The sequence below is a fragment of the Hipposideros armiger genome, unplaced genomic scaffold, assembly GCF_001890085.2.
Source record: "Hipposideros armiger isolate ML-2016 unplaced genomic scaffold, ASM189008v1 scaffold_246, whole genome shotgun sequence".
NCBI lineage: Eukaryota > Metazoa > Chordata > Mammalia > Chiroptera > Hipposideridae > Hipposideros > Hipposideros armiger.
The window spans coordinates 270807-288490 of record NW_017731596.1 but is presented as its reverse complement, the minus strand read 5'-3'; the positions used below and the strand labels follow the sequence as shown (position 1 = coordinate 288490).

The 17684-nt window shown below is 45.4% G+C and overlaps 1 protein-coding gene across 2 annotated transcripts in view; it reads left to right on the top strand.

Annotated features, from left to right (window-relative positions):
• Nucleotides 1-13132, top strand: part of IGSF5 (immunoglobulin superfamily member 5) — a 48414-nt gene extending 35282 nt beyond the window's left edge. For both annotated transcript variants that reach the window (XM_019655765.1, XM_019655764.1), the window contains 4 exons: nt 736-760; nt 4178-4368; nt 5676-5749; nt 12335-13132. In XM_019655765.1, the coding sequence (XP_019511310.1) occupies nt 736-760; nt 4178-4368; nt 5676-5749; nt 12335-12430 (386 nt within the window). In that variant the 3' untranslated portion in view covers nt 12431-13132. The remainder of the gene's footprint in view (nt 1-735; nt 761-4177; nt 4369-5675; nt 5750-12334) is intronic.
• The last annotated feature ends 4552 nt before the right edge of the window (nt 13133-17684 follow it).

Here is a 17684-nt window from a genome sequence, read left to right as displayed (position 1 = left end):
GAGGGCAGTGTCACTGGCCCTCATATGTGGGATCCGAACCGGGGCCCTCTGGCGTCCCAAGCCAGTTCTCAACCATCGCGCCACTCGGCCGGCCCACCCCTTCATTTTCAAGTTCTGTATTTCTTCCAGTTTAAGAACCCCTTGACTGGAAACATGGCAATTTAATGGTAGCCTTTGGGGGTGAACACAGCTGTATGAATTGATACTATTGGTGCATACTGGTTGAAAATGTATCTTAGAATTAAAGAAGTACAGTGCTTAACCGTGTAATTCCTTATGTGTTAAAAATACGGTAATGCTAACACCTACCTCTTGGGTTGTTGTAACAATTAAATGAGATAATACCTTGCACGGCACTGGCATGAGGCCAGCACATGGTAACTGCTGAGCGAATGACACCAGGGGTGGGGACACAGAGCACCCCTTCATGGTGAATGGTGTCTTTCTAATCGTGCTAGTCAAATTCAATATTCACTAAGTGCTTATTAGGTACCTACATATTTCAGGCACCCAGGGGTTGTTTATATGTATGATAGTGAATAATGAATTCTACTTTTCTTATGCTTGGGAGTCATTTGATAATTCTCTGCGAGGCAACCTAATGATATCTACCAGATCACCAATATTCAGTAATGTATTAAAATCAGGGGATCTAGAAAAACTGATGAGATTTTATTTTCAGAATAACTGTCCTGATTTTGCTAATGTGATTTTATTCTTTACTTCTTTTTGTAGAATCTGATTATCAAAGTGAAATAAGGTAAGTTTGAAATCACATCATTTTTCTGAAAACAAAAGCAAACAAATGAAAATAACACCAACACACACACACGCATGCACGCACACACATACACACCACACATAACTGAGATTTTAGGATTATGTTACTCAAAATTAAGTATGGAAAATGGACAGCTCTAAAAACACATATGCCAATCACAAACTCATATGGCAACGCTAACTGTAGAATGTAGCGTGTGGGCTGCTACCGTCTACGTTTGACTTGCCCCAGCTCACTTAGGAAAATGGAGATTTTCTAGTTGGTGTCTGGCATTTGCAACTTTTTCCACAAGAGGACACTATGCACCGCGACTATTGTCCCTCCTCTTTTGAATCAAGGCTAGGAACTCAGGGGCCATTTCAAGGATACTGAAGAGCCAGGCAGAATTTGCTAGAATTTCTGGGGTGGTAGAAAACAGGAGACCAACAAGATGGCTTAAGGCACATGAAACGGACCAGGAAGACAAATTAGGTAGCGTTCCCTGCTCTTATGTGTGAGAGGGGAGGGGACTGACACATCGCTGCCATTCCCACAGGCATCCAGGAGTAGCTGCCAGCACTTGCAAGGCTAGTGTGTCAAGGATTACAATAATACAAGGAACAGCTTAAATGTCTGCAATATTCACATAACTATAAATGTACTAAGGGAAGGGATTTTTCACTCAGCAGTGGATTTCTGGGGGTGTTATAACAAAACCACATCTAGAGGCCAGTATTTTGTTAGTTTTCATTTTTGAAACACTGTGAATTTAAAATATCTTTGGGCTGCATGTAGGGCGTTAAAATGAGTGCAGTTATTGTGTAAAGATGCTCCCACTGTCCCTCTGACTCCAGTGATACTGCTTGGAGAGAGGCGGCCGCCCTCTCTGAGGATACCGCAAAGCGGTAATCTGAAAGCACACCCCCTTTGGGGCGTGACTTAGAGCAAGAGGAGCAGAAGGAATCTGGTCCCCGATAATTGTGCTGGCATTTCTCTAGGTGGCTGTCCTGCCCCAGCAGGATGGCAGCGTGAACTTTTCCATTCACCGTTACTGTGTAACATTGTTCATGTCTATTCTCTGGGGTTTTAGGTGATTTTCATACCTAGGGCAGTGGGTTCAACAGCTAGGCAGGGCAAAGGGTAGGGAATAGTAATAATAATGCCAGCAGCAATAACAATCACGAGAACAGGAGCGATGATAGTAGCATACGCCGAGCCCCTGACATGCACGCCACGTGCTGTCTTACACTCGGTGGAGGTTTCATCTCACTTACTTCTCACAGTGATTTGATGAGGCTGGTTTTCAGCTTGTAGATGAGGAAACTGAGGGGTACAGAGAGGTTCAGCAGTGTGCCCAACATCTCCCATCTAGAGAGGGGCTGACAGGTCGGAACGTGAATGAGGCTGCCCTGCTCAGGGCCTGGGCCTCCGCTGATTTTAGCGTCCGCCCTTAGACCTGAGTGTGTTAGGCGGGGAGGAAAGACAGGAGGGTCCCAGGGACCCCCGTATCCTACCTGCTTCCCTTCCCCCTGGGTCAACAGTGCTAACTCCAGCTGCCCGCAGACTTCACAGAAAAAAATTTTTTTTCCTATAGAAGCAATACTTGTTTATTACAGAAAAAAAATTAAAAATAAAGATAGGTATAAGAAATGTTTTTAAAATTACCTATAATTCTGTTGTCCAGAAGTAATTATTGTTATTTAAGTATGTATGCACTTACACGCACATGTGTTCACATAGACACACATACACATACGCATTTTGTGAAATTCCTGTTATAATAAATATTAGTTTATAGCTTGTTCTCCTTCCTTGGCATTATTCTGAAGATCATTTCTGGTACCAAATCCCGGCCTACACTATTTGTGTTTCTTTTGCTTCATGCAGCATCTTATTGTAATATAACCTAAATGCAGAAAAGGACACAAATCGTAAGTGTATAGCTCGATTAATTTTCACAAAGCTTCTGTGCCTGGGCCTTGACTGTCCACTTGCAGAACTAGAACACCCAAGCACCCCAAAAAGCCCCTTAGGCCCCCATCAGATCACTGCTTGCCCCTCCTTCAAAGGTCGCACCGCTGAATCTGTCCCCACATCCCCAGAGACTGGATTCATATAAACTTTATATAAATGGAATCATATTGTGCATAGTCATTCATGGCTTTCCTGACCCCACTGTCAGAAGGACCCTGACTGTTGGCTGTAGTGCAGATAGGTTATTATCATATAATACAGTGATACCTTGGTTTGTGAGCATAATTCATTCCAGGAACAAACTACTCGTATTGCAAGACATCGCTCGTTTACCATGTTAAAATGTATTAGAAATGTTTGCTCGTCTTGCGGAACGCTCGCCAACCACGTTACTCGCAATCCAAGGTTTTACTGTACCACATTTGGGGCACATATGCAATTTATGTTTCCATTTTACTTTCACTGGGCATTTGGATAGTTTTGATGTTGGGGCCATGCTGAATTCTGCTGCACTGAGTATCTGTCTTTTGGTGATGTGTGCCGTGTGTTCTGTTGGGTATACATCTATCAGTGAAGTCTGGCTCATAGGTAGGTATACGCTAAGCTTTATACGATATTGCCACACCGTTTCCACAGTAGGTGTACCAGTTTCCACTTCTCCAGCAGTGCACGAGAATTCTCGTTCATGACAATTTTTGCAGGTGGCATGGAATGCCACTGTAGAGATATATTGTCATTTATTTTACTAGTCCCCTATGGCTGGGCACTTGGGCTGTTTGCAGTTTCTGCTATTGTAAATAGTTCATGAATGAACACTCTTTCAAGTAATTCTTTGCACATACCCTTTTATCCCCCTGTAATAAATTCTTAGTAGTCAAGGATGAATATTTAAAAATCTTTGGATATGCATGGCCAAACTTCCTGTCCCTGGGAAGCTACAGCAAGTTTTGCTTTATTTTAGAGGTTGTCATACTTTTTCCATAAAGGGCCAGATAGTGAATATTTTGCTTCTCACCTCTGCTTCTGTAACGTGAAAGCAGCCATAGACAACAGGGAAGCAGACAGGTGTGGCTGTGTTCCAATAAAGCTTTGTTTATAAAGACAGGTGGTGGGCGGGATGTGGCCTGTGGGCTGGAGCCTGCGGACCCTGCTTTATTGGTTTCTGAGGGTTGAGTACTGACTGGGTTGTGGAGTCCACGGACCTATCACGATCAAGTTCCACACCTGCCGCTAGTGGGCGTGTGCGCACACAGGCCGTCTCCACAGCTGTGCAGGTGGCTGGGCGTGTCCATCGCGATGCTTAGAATCCTCCAGAAGCCAGTGACGGAACTGTGGCCTGTGCTAAGTTCAGCGTGTAAGCATGCTCTGGGTGGAGCAGTGTGAAGTAAACAGCCATTGTTGATTAACATGTGGTTTGTCTTTTTTTAAATGGTCTAATTCTAGGAAATCTGCAAATGTGAACACCAACAAAGAAACTTTTGAGACAAAGTTAAAAAGCGGAAATGAAAACTATGGATACAGTTCAGATGAGCCAAAGACCATAAGTGATTGGACAGGTGGGGCAGTAGAAAGACCTCGAAGGGAGAATTTTGGGGAGAAGGGCTGGCTAACCAAACACCAGCTTCGCAAGGCAGGTGACTTAGCTGTTGGTGGTCATGATTTGGCAGCGGGGGGTGGGGGGTGGGGGTGGTGGGGTGTGTGTCACTTTTAGAAGAAGGAGAAATTCCAGACCTAGAAATATTCTAGGATTAGATTAGCAGTACAAATCCATCTATTTGTCTAAAGTTTAAAATAAAATGATGTGGAAATTTGTGTTTTTAAAAACAAAATGTTTTCACGCTTTCTCTTTCTTTAAAGCCTTCTGCCTTAACGTGTGTGAGGAGGCGCTTTCACATGTTGAGGGGAACTTCCCCAGAACTTCAACTAGATTCGAGTCAGCTCAGCACAGAAATATGTTCCTATTCAACTTCACGGACTGGGGGAGGGTGTTGAAAGACTAAACCCAATTTTGAAAAGCCTTTTTGTAGCATCTACACGTCTCACCTTGAGAGGATACAGTCCTAATTGGGGGTGGAGGGGGCGGTTCTCGCAGGCAGTCACTAGTAAGCAGCAGGGATAGGATTTGAACCGAGATCCTTTTGTAAGGCAGGCAGGCAGACGAGGGAGAAAGGCTGTATGAATACAAATTACTCCTTAGCAGCCGGGGAGGGAGACCTGGCTTTAACAAGTTGCCTCGCAAAACAAATTCGACAGAAAGATTTTTAGTTAATCAATTCTTACTGAGAGGCGTGAAAACATGTTTTTTTCCCCCACTAAAATTAGAACTTAATTCTCAGCAGCCCCATCCTTCCCGTTTTGCTATGGCTGTCTCCCATGGACATTGTAAATTGCATGCTTTGGGTTTTCAAGAATCCCACAAAGCATTGACTATTGTTCCCTGTGGTAATGTGCTCTCAGCTTCTTGCAAAATTTCTCGTGAGCCAATATTTATTCATTAGCGTGTTGAGTAATTAATCAAGTGTCTTGAGCAGAATCCTGGCCTAGACCACACTCCTCTGGCTACCCCTCCCCCCTCGCCCTGCGTGTCTTCGCCTTGGTCAGCCCTTAAAGCTGTGGCTTCATCTTGTCTCTACATGAGACTCACAAGTCAAGAAAGGAATTGATATTGAGTCAGTGCGCCATGTTTTTATTTCATCTAGAAAACTAAAATTCTAAAAATATGCAACCTCAAGGAAACTTTAAAACAATCCGTTTATTGCTAAGGATTATTTTATGTAGTATAAACATAAATTTGCACAAACATAAAATAATCAAATTTTATGTTTGTGCAAATTTTATGTTTGCACTACATAAAAGCAAATGCATTTCTTTATAAGTCAGAATTGGACTGTGTCGCTTGGTTTTTGTCACATGTCACTCTAAAATCATTCTTCTATTGCAGAGGCGGCTTCTCTCCCTCCAAAGTCTTATGAACCCAGTGTTCCAGAAAAACACAGCAGTGGGCAACCTCGTCAGGTGAGTTAGGCCACTTTCCTCTTTGTAAACTTTTTTCTGGCTATTTAAAAACCCTTGCCTTGTGGTGGGTGATTATAAAACATTGCTCGCTTTGTGTGGATGATGGAAGAACGTGGCCTGTGTCACCTCTGTGTCAACCGGTGAGCCTAGAGGGAACGGACAAGGACATGTGGTATCTCTTGCCCGTTGTAGCAGGTTTTTGGGGAAGAGCAGAAGTTTCATTGGCGCTTGTAGATCTTGATGTAGCTGTGGGATGACCTCAGAGAGATGTCAAGAGTGCAGTAGGGTGGACAAGCCTGGAGTTCCCGGGTGGGGCAGGAGTTGTAGATATGGCTGATTGTTAGCAAATTCTGATGGGCGCGGTCCTTCCAAATGGCATGAACTTAAAGAAAACAGTCAGTTAGGAACCCTGAGGACACAGCATGTTAATTTCTTTTTGGGCAGAGTCAGCATTGGTTGTCACACGTGAATGAATTAGAGTTTATATGCAGAAAATATGATTCTTTATATCCTAAATCATATTAAGCAATATATATATAATCAGCACCACTTTCTGACCTGTACAAATCCGACCTCAAATGAGAAGGACTTGTTTTTGTGATTGTGCGATGGTGTCCCCCATAAGAATGGATGTTCTCCCCTTTTAGCTTTTGGAAAAGCCAGGCTCACAGATTGAGTCAGCTTTGATGGCCTTGGCTTTGCTGTGCCCAGGGGTCGCCATTTGCCTGAGGTCCTGCTGCGGACAGTGTGCCTCCCCCGTCCCTTCACTCTCTCTCTGTGTAGATACTCACTTGAGTTTCCGGGCAGCTCGAGGCTGTAATGTCCTCCCTGCAGTTGGGATTCAGCTCAACCCATACATCTTGCCAACACTGTGTGCCTCCCAGGCCTTGGGGGGACAGGGAGCCTTGAGGTTTCTCAACCATGTATCAGGAGGACCTGAGTGATGCTATTAGTGGCAACCAAGGTAGCCAGGCGGGAAGACATATGAAGAGCCTGCGGCACAAAAGAGGATGGGCCTGTGTAACAAAGTGTGTGTCCCTGGCCCGAGTTTAATCTACTTCCTTAGGCGGGTGTCAGGAAAATGGAGAGGTAGATGTCTTCCCATCAAGGCTGCTCTCCTGGGCACATATGTCTTCTGATGCCTGTAATCTGATGCTGGGAGGGGTGATTGTAGAGATGCAAGACGTTCCCTTTCAAAGGACCAGTCTCTTGACAAAGAAGTGGCTGGCGAGAGGGAGTTATCACCAGGTTGTGAAGAATGATGCTTGACGATGGGGTTCATGGGCTGATGAAGGGCTCTCCCACCCAGTGCCAAGCATGGTCACCCAAGAACACATTTACAGTCCGCATTGTTTCATGGTTTTCCTGTGGTTACCTTTTCCGCGAGACAAGCCAAAGTGCTGAGATCTGGGGTGGGGAGGATGGGGTAGGCAGGGAGGCAAGTCTTCTGTCAGACGATTCCCCTTGAAGTATAAATGAGGAAAAAGGGGAACTCTAGATGCATTTGGGTGCAGGAATGGAGAGTGATGTTTCGGAGCTCTCAGTAGTCGTTTCTTAAGCTTGAAGTTGTTTTGAAAATACACAGGGAGAGAAATCTAAGAAGTTTCTGCTACTTAAACATGTAGTCAGCTAAATAATCTATTGGTGGAAAAAGAACAGTGGCGCACACACACACCTGTGTTTCTTGAAGGGTTTGTAAGGCTCGTAGGGGAGCTGTGCATCTCGGCCCAGAGCGCCAGGGTCTTCAAGGAGCAGATAGGACGCAAAGAAGATGGACTGTTTTGCTTGGGCTAGAAACGGACACAGGGATTTTAAATAGCTGGACTTTTCTACTTAGAGAGTTTCTGCTAGTAGAGACTTTCTTCTACTTTCCTACTTTTCTAAGTAGAGCTTGTCTACTTAGGACAAGCACGGTTCTGAGGAGGTCCATCTTTGATCACTAACCAGAGGGTGAGTTTGCAGGTATGAGCCCAGACACTGCCTGCAGGTTGTCCGTTTGGAGAACGTGGAGGTGAGATGTACAGGGGGCTACACGTCCCGTAAAGCACTTACAGGAGGGAGGGACCAAGACGGGCAGTCAAGGAGAGGGTCAGGCCTAGGGGCATAGTTGCTCCTTCTGTGCCCTCAGCCCGAAGAGGACATAGTCCTGCATGTGGTCAACCGGCCACTTGAGAGCTGCCAGGTGGCCAAGGCACAGCTTGTAGAAGCAAGTCAAGGTGACCTTAGCACAGAGGTTCCTTTTAGAGCTTCCAAGGCCAGGCCTTGCGGCTCTGGTCTGCGGGACCACGTTCTTGCTGTGCGGGCTGATGAGGACCTTCCTCAGAACTCAGGGTCACAGGGAAAGGACAGTGCCATCTGCGCTTGCTTTTCTCTTCCCGTCTCTCCAGTCTGCAATGAGCCCAGCTCCCTAACGGGCCCAGGAAGGGCAGCTGAGAGCGCTTTAGAGTCCCTTCCTCTGTCCTTTCATCCTGGCCTCCTTTCTGAATGCCTCTGTGGGACTGAATTCGCCACTTTGTCACCTGCACTGCTGCTGCAGGGGCATTTTCAGGCCCGTGGGCCTCGTGGACCCAGGGAGGCGCCTACCAGCACTCCTGCCCGAGAAGCTGGCTTGTGAGAGCGCAGGGTTGTTGACTACAGATTATACCATTTTGCAGAAAATCTACGCTAGGATCAGGTCCCGAAAAGCCCATGGAGTAAACTGAGAGACCCCAAGTGGCGGGGTCAGACTGCAGCAGAAACGCTTCCCAGTGTTCGTCCCTGCGGAGCGGGTTGGGTCAGACACGTGTCCTGTCTGTGGGGACAAGGCGTGTGCAACTGCAACTAAAGTTTCTGCTTCGTGTTACTAGGTCTCCGAGCAGAGCCACCTTGGTTTTGTCAACAGTATAGCAACTGCTGAGTATGCGCTTGTCCTGTCTTCATGGTGGCCAGACCCTCTGCCCCCGCTGATGGTCTTACCAGCCCGCAGCATTTTCAGTCTTAACTAACCGGTGGCCATTGATGACCCACCGTCAGCACGGCATCACTGGGTGCTCATTAAACAGGAATTCATTAAAGTGGAGAATATCTTCAATGCCCAATGACATGCTGTCACAAGCAAGGTGATGCAAGGAGCATGCGTGCATGTAGACAGGATCTCTTTGCTGATAATCCCAACCCAGTCATGGCAAGAAATATCATTAGACCAGCATAGACGAATATGCAACATAGAAATAACATTGTGTTTTGGGTCCTTGAAGAAACAAATGATTTTGTGTCCATTTGCCATTTCACTCCTTTGTGGTCTTGGGCAGCTTGGTTTTCTTCAAGGGTCTCTGTTTAAACATGATGTGAGGAAGGGGATGCCTGACGGGCGGGGCGTTGCAAATGGGACTCATCTTAGTGGCCTTTGGGAGGCTTGGATTTTTGGTCGCCACTTACGGACCTCCTGGCTCGATAGGCTTGGGCAGGCAGCCTGAGCACTGTGTTCAGAACAGCCTGAGGTGGTTCTGGTTCTGACACATGGCAGGTTTAAGGGTTATTGGCTACCTTATGATGAGATGGAAGTGGGGCGGGGTGTCACTGGAATGGAGAGTGGGACGTTGCCCAAGATCAGCTTGTCTACTTTGTAATTTCACGCCGCCTGATAATTACGATTTGCTAAAATTCTCCAGGCATTCACGGCTCCTGTGCTAAATACCCTGGGGAGGGGATGTACTGGTTCCCTCCCTGGGGTTGATGGTGCCTGTACTCTTGCTGCAATCATGTGCACCCCTCTACAAGTAGAGGGGGGTGCAGACACTGAGCCCTTGAGTATGTGACCACTTCCAGCTCAGGGCTGAGCACAGCGCTCTGGGGGGCAGCAGCGTTCCTGGTTACTCTCACCTTTGCCTCCAGTGCCACAACTTCCTATCCCCCCAGAGTCCTACATGCCTGAGTCTCTGTCTCCAGACTGTAGCCCCTACATGCCACATTTTCATCGTGCATCACCAAACATGGTTTTCATTACGTCCTACACGTAACAGTTATGAAAACAGGAAACTGAAATGTCAATACTGCAGGAAGCCTCCCGTGCCAGCCCCCTGTAACCTTGCTCCTTCAACAGCCTTTCGATTAAGGTCCAGGATGCCGGAGGCCCACGCTGCCATGGAGACCGTCAAGATGCAGCTTCGTGGGAACCTTTTTCAGATCCCTAGTTATCTCCTGATGCTGTCAATGCTGATGATCTTTATAAATCTTCAGAAGGGGTGAGGGCTTGCCTCTGGGATAGTGTGGTTGGGGACAGGCTGTGGGCTGGATGTTTGCCCTATGGGAGGCCAGCCACCATGGTCAGAAGCTACAGAGGGTTGATGGCAGGTGTGGGTCAGGTGCACCTGGTGACGCTGGATCATGTACCATAAGAAGAGGTGCCTGTTGGCTGCATGGGGCGCCCTCTTTTGTTCACCCTCACCTCTCAGCCCACTCCCCAGCCAGGGTCTCCCCTGAACATGGCATGTTTTCCAGAGGCTGAGAGACAGAGCGGTCCTTGTTCCTGCCAGCAACCAGAAGAAATGGGGGGTTCTGTTTCTTGCCTCTCAGATCCCAAAGAATGCTTGCTGCACGTGGAGATGCATCCAGCACCCATTAATACGTTTACCTGGGTTCTCTGCCCATTTGGCTGTGGTTCTCAGTCCAGAGAAGCACCTTGGGTGCCAGTTAACATGCAAACTCCCGAGCCTCTTCCACACTTTCTAGGTCAGAATCTCTGGGAGATCCAGCCAAAGAGTGGGCATTTTGCCCACGTGTCCCAGGTGATCCGCTTGGAGGAAAATATTTTGTGGTCCAATGTGAACCTAACACACATGTGTAGCATTGATTCTGGGGGAAAGTCATCTCGGAGGTCTTGGTGTTTTCTTACAACTGTGCGTTTGGAATGGCTTGTACTGCACAACCCCACAGCACTGAGCTTGCTGAAAAGCACAGAGGAGAATCTGAGATGCTTGGGGGTGGTGTGACCGGTGTCCAGTGGAAGAGTCTTGACACGATGCACATCACGGGGGAATGGACACTTTTAGAAACCTCCTGTGTTTAGATGGGTCCTAAGGCACACGCATTCAATATGAATGAAAGAAATGGGATTTTAGACATGGCTTTCTTAAACCTTTAAAGGATAGGAGTTATCCATTGGCCTTAGGAACCAAATTCTGTAGAGACCTCAGATCATGCATTAAATTGCAGGAAGTTTCAGAAGGAAAAGAAAAGAAAAAAAAGACTGCTTTTCAAAATGGACACATACAAAAACGACCCTTTTCTTCACTGCTTATTTCTGTTATGGCCAAATCTACAGTTTTGCTCTAACACTGACATTATTTTGTAGACAAGACTTTCTGTTGGTGAAATACAGTTAACTCAGGTGTAACTGCTCATGAACTGCATTAGGACAAAGCTAATGAATGCAATTAGCAATTCCTATGAAAAAATTACAGTTGATGGGAAAAGAAGCATCTTTTATTTTTATTTTTATAAAGCCATGAGGTTTGTAAATGTTTTGCAACTCGATGAATATTTAAAACAGAGAGCACCCTTTTCCCTCTCTTCTTTCCAGGCCTCGATTCACTGTCCGTTAATATTTTTCTGGTTGTTTTAGGCATTTCTGTCTCTTTCTCTCCCGAGTCTGTCAGTTTTGGGGGATGAGCATATGAACAACTTGAAACTTTGGGGATCAAGTCTTCCCCAACAGTCCCTCCTCTATTGAGATCTACAGAAATAAACTCTTGACCAAGTAGGAAAACAGTAATGCATTTGTGCAACTCGGCAGTGAAAACAAAGGGCAAGTGGCAGCAAAAATCTCAGGCATAGCCATAAGCAGAAGCACAATTCTTACAGCACTTTACTGAGGGCATCCCATCAGCTCTCTAGCTCCGTGTGGTTGGGAGTCAATCCATTAAGACCAGGAGCCAGAGTGATCCTATCCTTGAGACTTACTGCCATTCTATGGCCAGATAAATCATTTATGGTGCCCAGCTACGTTATTTCAGATGTTAAGTGCAGCCACAGTGTCCTGGGATCTGAGCTGGCATTGTCAGGACTGGCAGGCAAGCGTGTTGCATGCATTTTAATGGGGCCATACTCTTAAACAGGACTTGGCCCCTCCCGAGGACATGGGCTGTTTGCAGTCACACTTCAGAACGCGATGGCGAGGACTACCTGCACTCCTGATGGGAGCCAGCAGCACCCACTGCCAGGGAGACAGATGGAGTCAGGGCTTCAGTTTTACCTCTCTCCTTTAGAAAGAAGGTGTGGTATCAAAGGAGGTTAGATATATTTTATATTTTCCTAAAAAACCTAGAATTTCCATAGGAAAATTGAAAGACAGTTTTTTGAGGTAAGTTGTCTTCGTACAAACATTTGTTTTTTGAGTTGGATTGCTCTTTAGGTCCTGAAACTGGGAGCTTCTAGAGTGTGTGTTATTGAAAAGACTTAACTCAAGGAAGGACGTGTGTTACCATTTTTGTTTCTCTCTGCACCTTCATTTGATCTAATCTGATGAGCGTGGCTTTCTTGTCAAGTGTGCCTGTATTGTACAGTGATCTCAACCGATTAAATCAGCCCTTTTCCCTTTGTTACCAGGAGCCTGATCACCATCAGCCCAGCTCAGCAAGTCGCCCACATGTCACCTTTTATATGGCCAGTCCTAAGAAGGTCAGGAATGTGACGTTAGTATAGTAAAGTCCGTTGGACACCATGTTGCACTTCGTTGGTGACTTACGTTGTGACGATGTCAACATTCCTCTCCGTTATCCTAAGTCTGGGCTCCAGCAATGTCAGCTTGCCTGGGAGAAGCCATGCTGGAACCATCAGAATGGATATTGTACAGCCAGAGAAGGAATTGATTTTCCAAGCCTACAAAGTAGAACCGACCTGTTCGTGTGTTTCAAGATTTCGGTGAATTCCATCAAGCTGTTAAGTAAAAGCTGCGAATTCTTCATGATGTTTCTCATCACTGCACACTCCTGTTTGCTAACCCCAAAAGTCTAGAAGCTACCATACTTTTAAAATGTTTGATTATCTTAAATCATATGAAGATTATATTTATGTATGTTTACTATATGGGCATTATTGTGTATTAACAGTGAAAAATAAAGAGGATAAATATTAGGATCCATCAGACATCTAAAATTGCCTGGAAAAACCAGAACTCATTGGTTAAAAATAAGATTAAATTCTACAGCTGGTGTTCACCTGGCTAAATATCTCATCAATGGGTATTTACATGAAGACACTCATTTTTATCTGATCCCTTATCAGGCTCACTCTTATGGATTAGGCTTCGTATGGGGTGTACTTCACATACCACAAATGCCGTGACAAAACTGGAAATGGGTAATGTGTTCTTTATAAATAAAAGAGAAAACACCAAAAAGCTTATATTGCCTTTTGTAACTCATTACTGTTCAGATGGTAGTTTACAGAATCATAATTTTTAGGAATCAAGCATTTTCTTTTTTTTATTTGAAAAAAATTCTTTAATATCATCAAATAGTGATTCAGTTTTTTAATTTTCCTCATTGTCTTGTTATTTTTTACAGTTGGTTTTTTTGTTTTAGGATCCAAGTCAGGATTCATACACTGCATTTGATTACTATGTTTCTTAAATCTGTTTTATTTTATTTTTCAGTTACAGTTAACATACAATATTATTTTAGTTTCAGGTGTACAATGTAGTGATCAGACATTTATATAACCGACAAAGTGATCACCCCAATAAGTCTAGCACCCATCTGGCACCATACATAGTTATTGCAATGTTGTTGACTCTATGTCCTATGCTGTGCTTTACATCCTTGTGACTATTTTTATAACTGGCAGCTAGTACTTCTTAACTCCTTTCACCTTTTTTTTTATACATCCCCAGGAATTGAACATTTTCCAAGAAGCAAAACAGATGTCTGTAAAAAAAAAAAAAATTACATCAGCCTTTAACTATTGGACATTTGTCTCATTTAAAGTTGATATAAATGTTACTAAGAATGAAATTGCTGCCTTTTCCAAATATATTTTTTTTCATGTAGATCTCAGTGGATTCCACCGCCCACCCCATCCCTTCGTATTTGAACTAGAAGTAGGACTATGGTTTGGCTGAGCTCTGGACCGGTTGGTACAGATTTCCATGTTGGTTAGTACTTAGCAACTGCTCTGAGCATCCCTCACGCCCAACCATGCTATTGCCAAAGTAGAATTTAACTTTTAAAATGTGTTAAGATGTTAGTGAATTTCTTCAAGTTACTAAGTGAAAGACACAGGTTCATCAAGATAATGTTTCTCATTACTCAACACTCATCAAATAGTAGACAAGTCTACACATGACCGTAATTTATAAAATGCTTTTATGCTCTTACATCACAGTCAGCCCCTACCTTGTGCCCCCTCCTATGAGTCAGCAGCTAACCCCAGGAGTATTTGCTGGACAACTCAGGACTGTGGCAGGTATCCATTCTGATTGGTAGGTGCCCAGATAGCACCTATTCTGATTGGGTGGCGTTCGTGCCTTACTGGATGTCAAATAGTTTGAATATCACCACGGTTTGAAGGATCCTGCAAAAAAAATAAAGTCATCTCTTCTAAGACTGTGTCCCAAAAGTGATGAAATGGGCTGCCTATTTTCTTTGGAGTGGAACTAAAATGCAAAATTTCAAAAACCTGTTGCTATATCACCTTTCCATGAATCCTTTTTAATGGAAAAATTTGCCAATGCACCTACTTCAAAACGAGACTCTTATTTATATAATAACTTCTTGACTCCCTGCCAGTGTGAGCCTGTCTCCCACCATCACCCTTGAATGGGTACAAGTCAAGGAGAAAGAAGGTGCAGGAAGCCCTTTGCGTAGAGCTGTTCCATGAGTGAATTTCACACTCGTCACTTAATAATTGACTCTCCTCAAGCCACCACAGGACCCAGATCCCAAGACAAGGCAAACATCAGATCATTTGAGCCTTTTGTGACCTTTATGGAATCTGACATTCTGTAGTTGCTTAGTAAATATTGGTATCAAACAGGTCAATATTGAGAAAGATATTGAATTATAATGAATATTTGCCACCTGCTGGCTATAAGAATAATATTTCTGTTGTATTTGAAGAGTCGGTGGGGGGGTGGCATTAACAGAAGTTTAAGTTTTGAACTCAAAAGCACAAGGCCAAATAATTTTCATAGAATCTTTCGAATTTAGTGTGTGCTGGTTGAATCACTCTCAAAATATTGTTTCATTTATCAGACTGTGGGAAGATTTCCTGTGTCACTAATGAAAGGTTTTATAGTAGCTTACTCCAGAGGTTTCTCAAAGCGAGACCGGCCCGTTTTCACAAGAGGTAGATACGTTATTTGAAAACAACTCTCAAGAGCTGTGCTGTCCAACACTGTAGCCACATGTGGCTATTTATATTTGAACTATTAGAAATTAAATAAAGTATAAGATTCATCTTCCCAATTGCACTAGTCACATGTTGTATTCAATAGCCACATTGGCTATTGGCTCCTGTATTGGACAGTACATATTACAGTTTTCATGGCCGTGGACAGTTCAGCTGGACAGTGCTGACCTAGAGCTGGCTGCTTGAAAATGACCTTGATGTGTCCGGGATGGGCTCTTTTGTACAAACACATAATCCGTGTTTTCTCTCAGTGTTATGTCTGTGCATTTGCCAGTTTCTATTTAGGAATCCTGCAAATCCCAAAGCAGATCGCGACTGAAAGTGCTGCTTTGCTGACATGGTCAATTCATTTCTCACTCTGCAGTGTGGAGAGCTGACACAGGCTCAAGGGGGCCAATGAGAGCAGTCAATCCCCAAAGGTCATGACCAAGGAGATTCCTCTGGAAGATAGATATGGCTCTTTGCTAATGAATGGTGAGCAGGCTGCAGATTTACTTAAATAAACATCCCTCGAGTCATAAAAGCCTAGCTGGGAAGACCATACCGAGGCTGCAGATTTACTTAAATAAACATCCCTCACATCATAAAGGCTTAGCTGGGAAGACCATACCGGCCCATCCTTTTCAGGGTCTTGGACCTGGTTGCTCTGTCAGATTCTAAGCCTGCCCCATGAAGTCAAGGTCATCCATAATGATCTGGAGTAGTACGTAAGTGGTAATGTCAACACATCAAAGATAATTGGGGAGCTTGATAGAAGGACTTCCTCTGCCCTGCGTGTACCTGACCTTGGAAAACCATCGGGGTCATTAAAGCTGGGTTGCCAGCTCCTCAGAGTTTGATGACCTAAAAGGTGAATGGGTGTCACAGAGCATAAAGGCGATGCTGTGTCAGTATGTGAAACCTGTCATTTAGGTGTCCGTGATGTCGTTGGGGAAGAAACCTCCCTCCTGCGTAAAGAGGGAAGATAGCCCTGTCTGTGGAACAGCTGAGTATGCGAAGAGTTCAGAGACCAGAGAGATAGGTGAGAGGCCAGAGAGTAAGGAAGGGCTCAGGGGGCAGGTGAAACAGACGGGATAGGCTAGATGGGTGGCTGCAGGCGTGGGGCAGGACCCGTGGGCCTGAGAAGCTCTTACCACCCACAGGACTGGTAGGGCAAGGAGAGGAGGGGGTCCCTCCCCTGGTGGAGGGACACAGCCGGGCCATGGAGACCCGGCAGGGAGGGAGTTGGGGTGACGAAGACGCTGGCCTCTCAGTCCGTCCCCTCCTCTCCTGATCGTGCCTCCTGTTCTTCAACTCCCTCCTGAGCCAGAGGTCCCCGTTGATGCCATCCATATGGGGTGGAGGAGGGCGGAGCGTGGATGTGGAGGGGCAGGCGGGAGCTTCCCGGCCAGGAGGGCTGGGCAACATTCAGGAAACAGAAATCAAGGAGTGGAGAGTGTGTGCGTGAAGTCCTGGGGAAAGACCTTTTGCCTAGTAACATCCCGCTTTTTCCTTTCCTTAAGGATGAATCCATTTACTTAGGACACCAGTTGGAGAAAAGGAATTTGGCTGCATTGAACTTGAGTAGTCACAACTTCAGTGACACATTAGTAGAACAGAGGGGTTTGATGGTGGACCCCTAAAGTCCCTCCTGGCACTAACCTTTGTGTGTGTGCGCGCACACACACACACACACACACACACACACACACACACACCCTGCCTGTCCCCCCTGACAGGGACCAGCTGTTAGGACAAGCCTGCCCCCCTCTGAGTGCTTGCAGGCCTCTGGTCCTGGCAGCATTGGCAGGGAGCTGCACCCCCTGCAGAGGGTAAATATTTAATTCTCTCCCAGCAGAGCCTGTGACTCCTGCCACCGGCCATGGCCTCTGGGGACACGCACTGTCCCAACAGTCATGAAGCATGTGCTGCAGCCTCTCTGCCTGGCCCTGGACAGAACGCAGAGCCGGGGACAGCAAGCCGGGTCCGGAGCTGAACGCAACCCTACAGTTGTCTTCCCTCTTTCGTTGGGTGTGTCCTGCTGTTTCTAAAAATACAACGAGGCTCCAGACCTGTGGACTCGTGGGAGATTTGTGAGAATTATTGCCCAGCCAATGGCTTCAGACCGAGAGATTCACGGCCTGGCCTCCTAATCACACTGGCTTGACAAAGCGGAAAATTTAGAAGGTTCCAGTAAAGTCTGTGGGGGAAATGCAGCACAGAATATATCGATTACATTTCTTTCCAGAAACCTTAAGAATGTATGATATTTCATAGGGTAACTTAATTTGGGAATAATTGGTAATATTATGCTTCCATTGCATGGCTAATAAAGTCCAAGGCAGTTCCAATAATGGCAAATTATAGTCTAAATCAAAAACTAATTCAACAAAAGTACAGTTGATTTGGTTTTTTTTTTTCTTAAAAAGTGCAAATTGGACTGCATTAGGTGAAATGTAGTCAGGGTCAGAGGGCAGCGGCAGGTGATGGGAGAGTACATCCATGTCTCCTGTCTCCTCACAGGTGTGTGTGGTGTGTGTGTGGTGTGTGTGTGTGGTGTGTGTGTGTG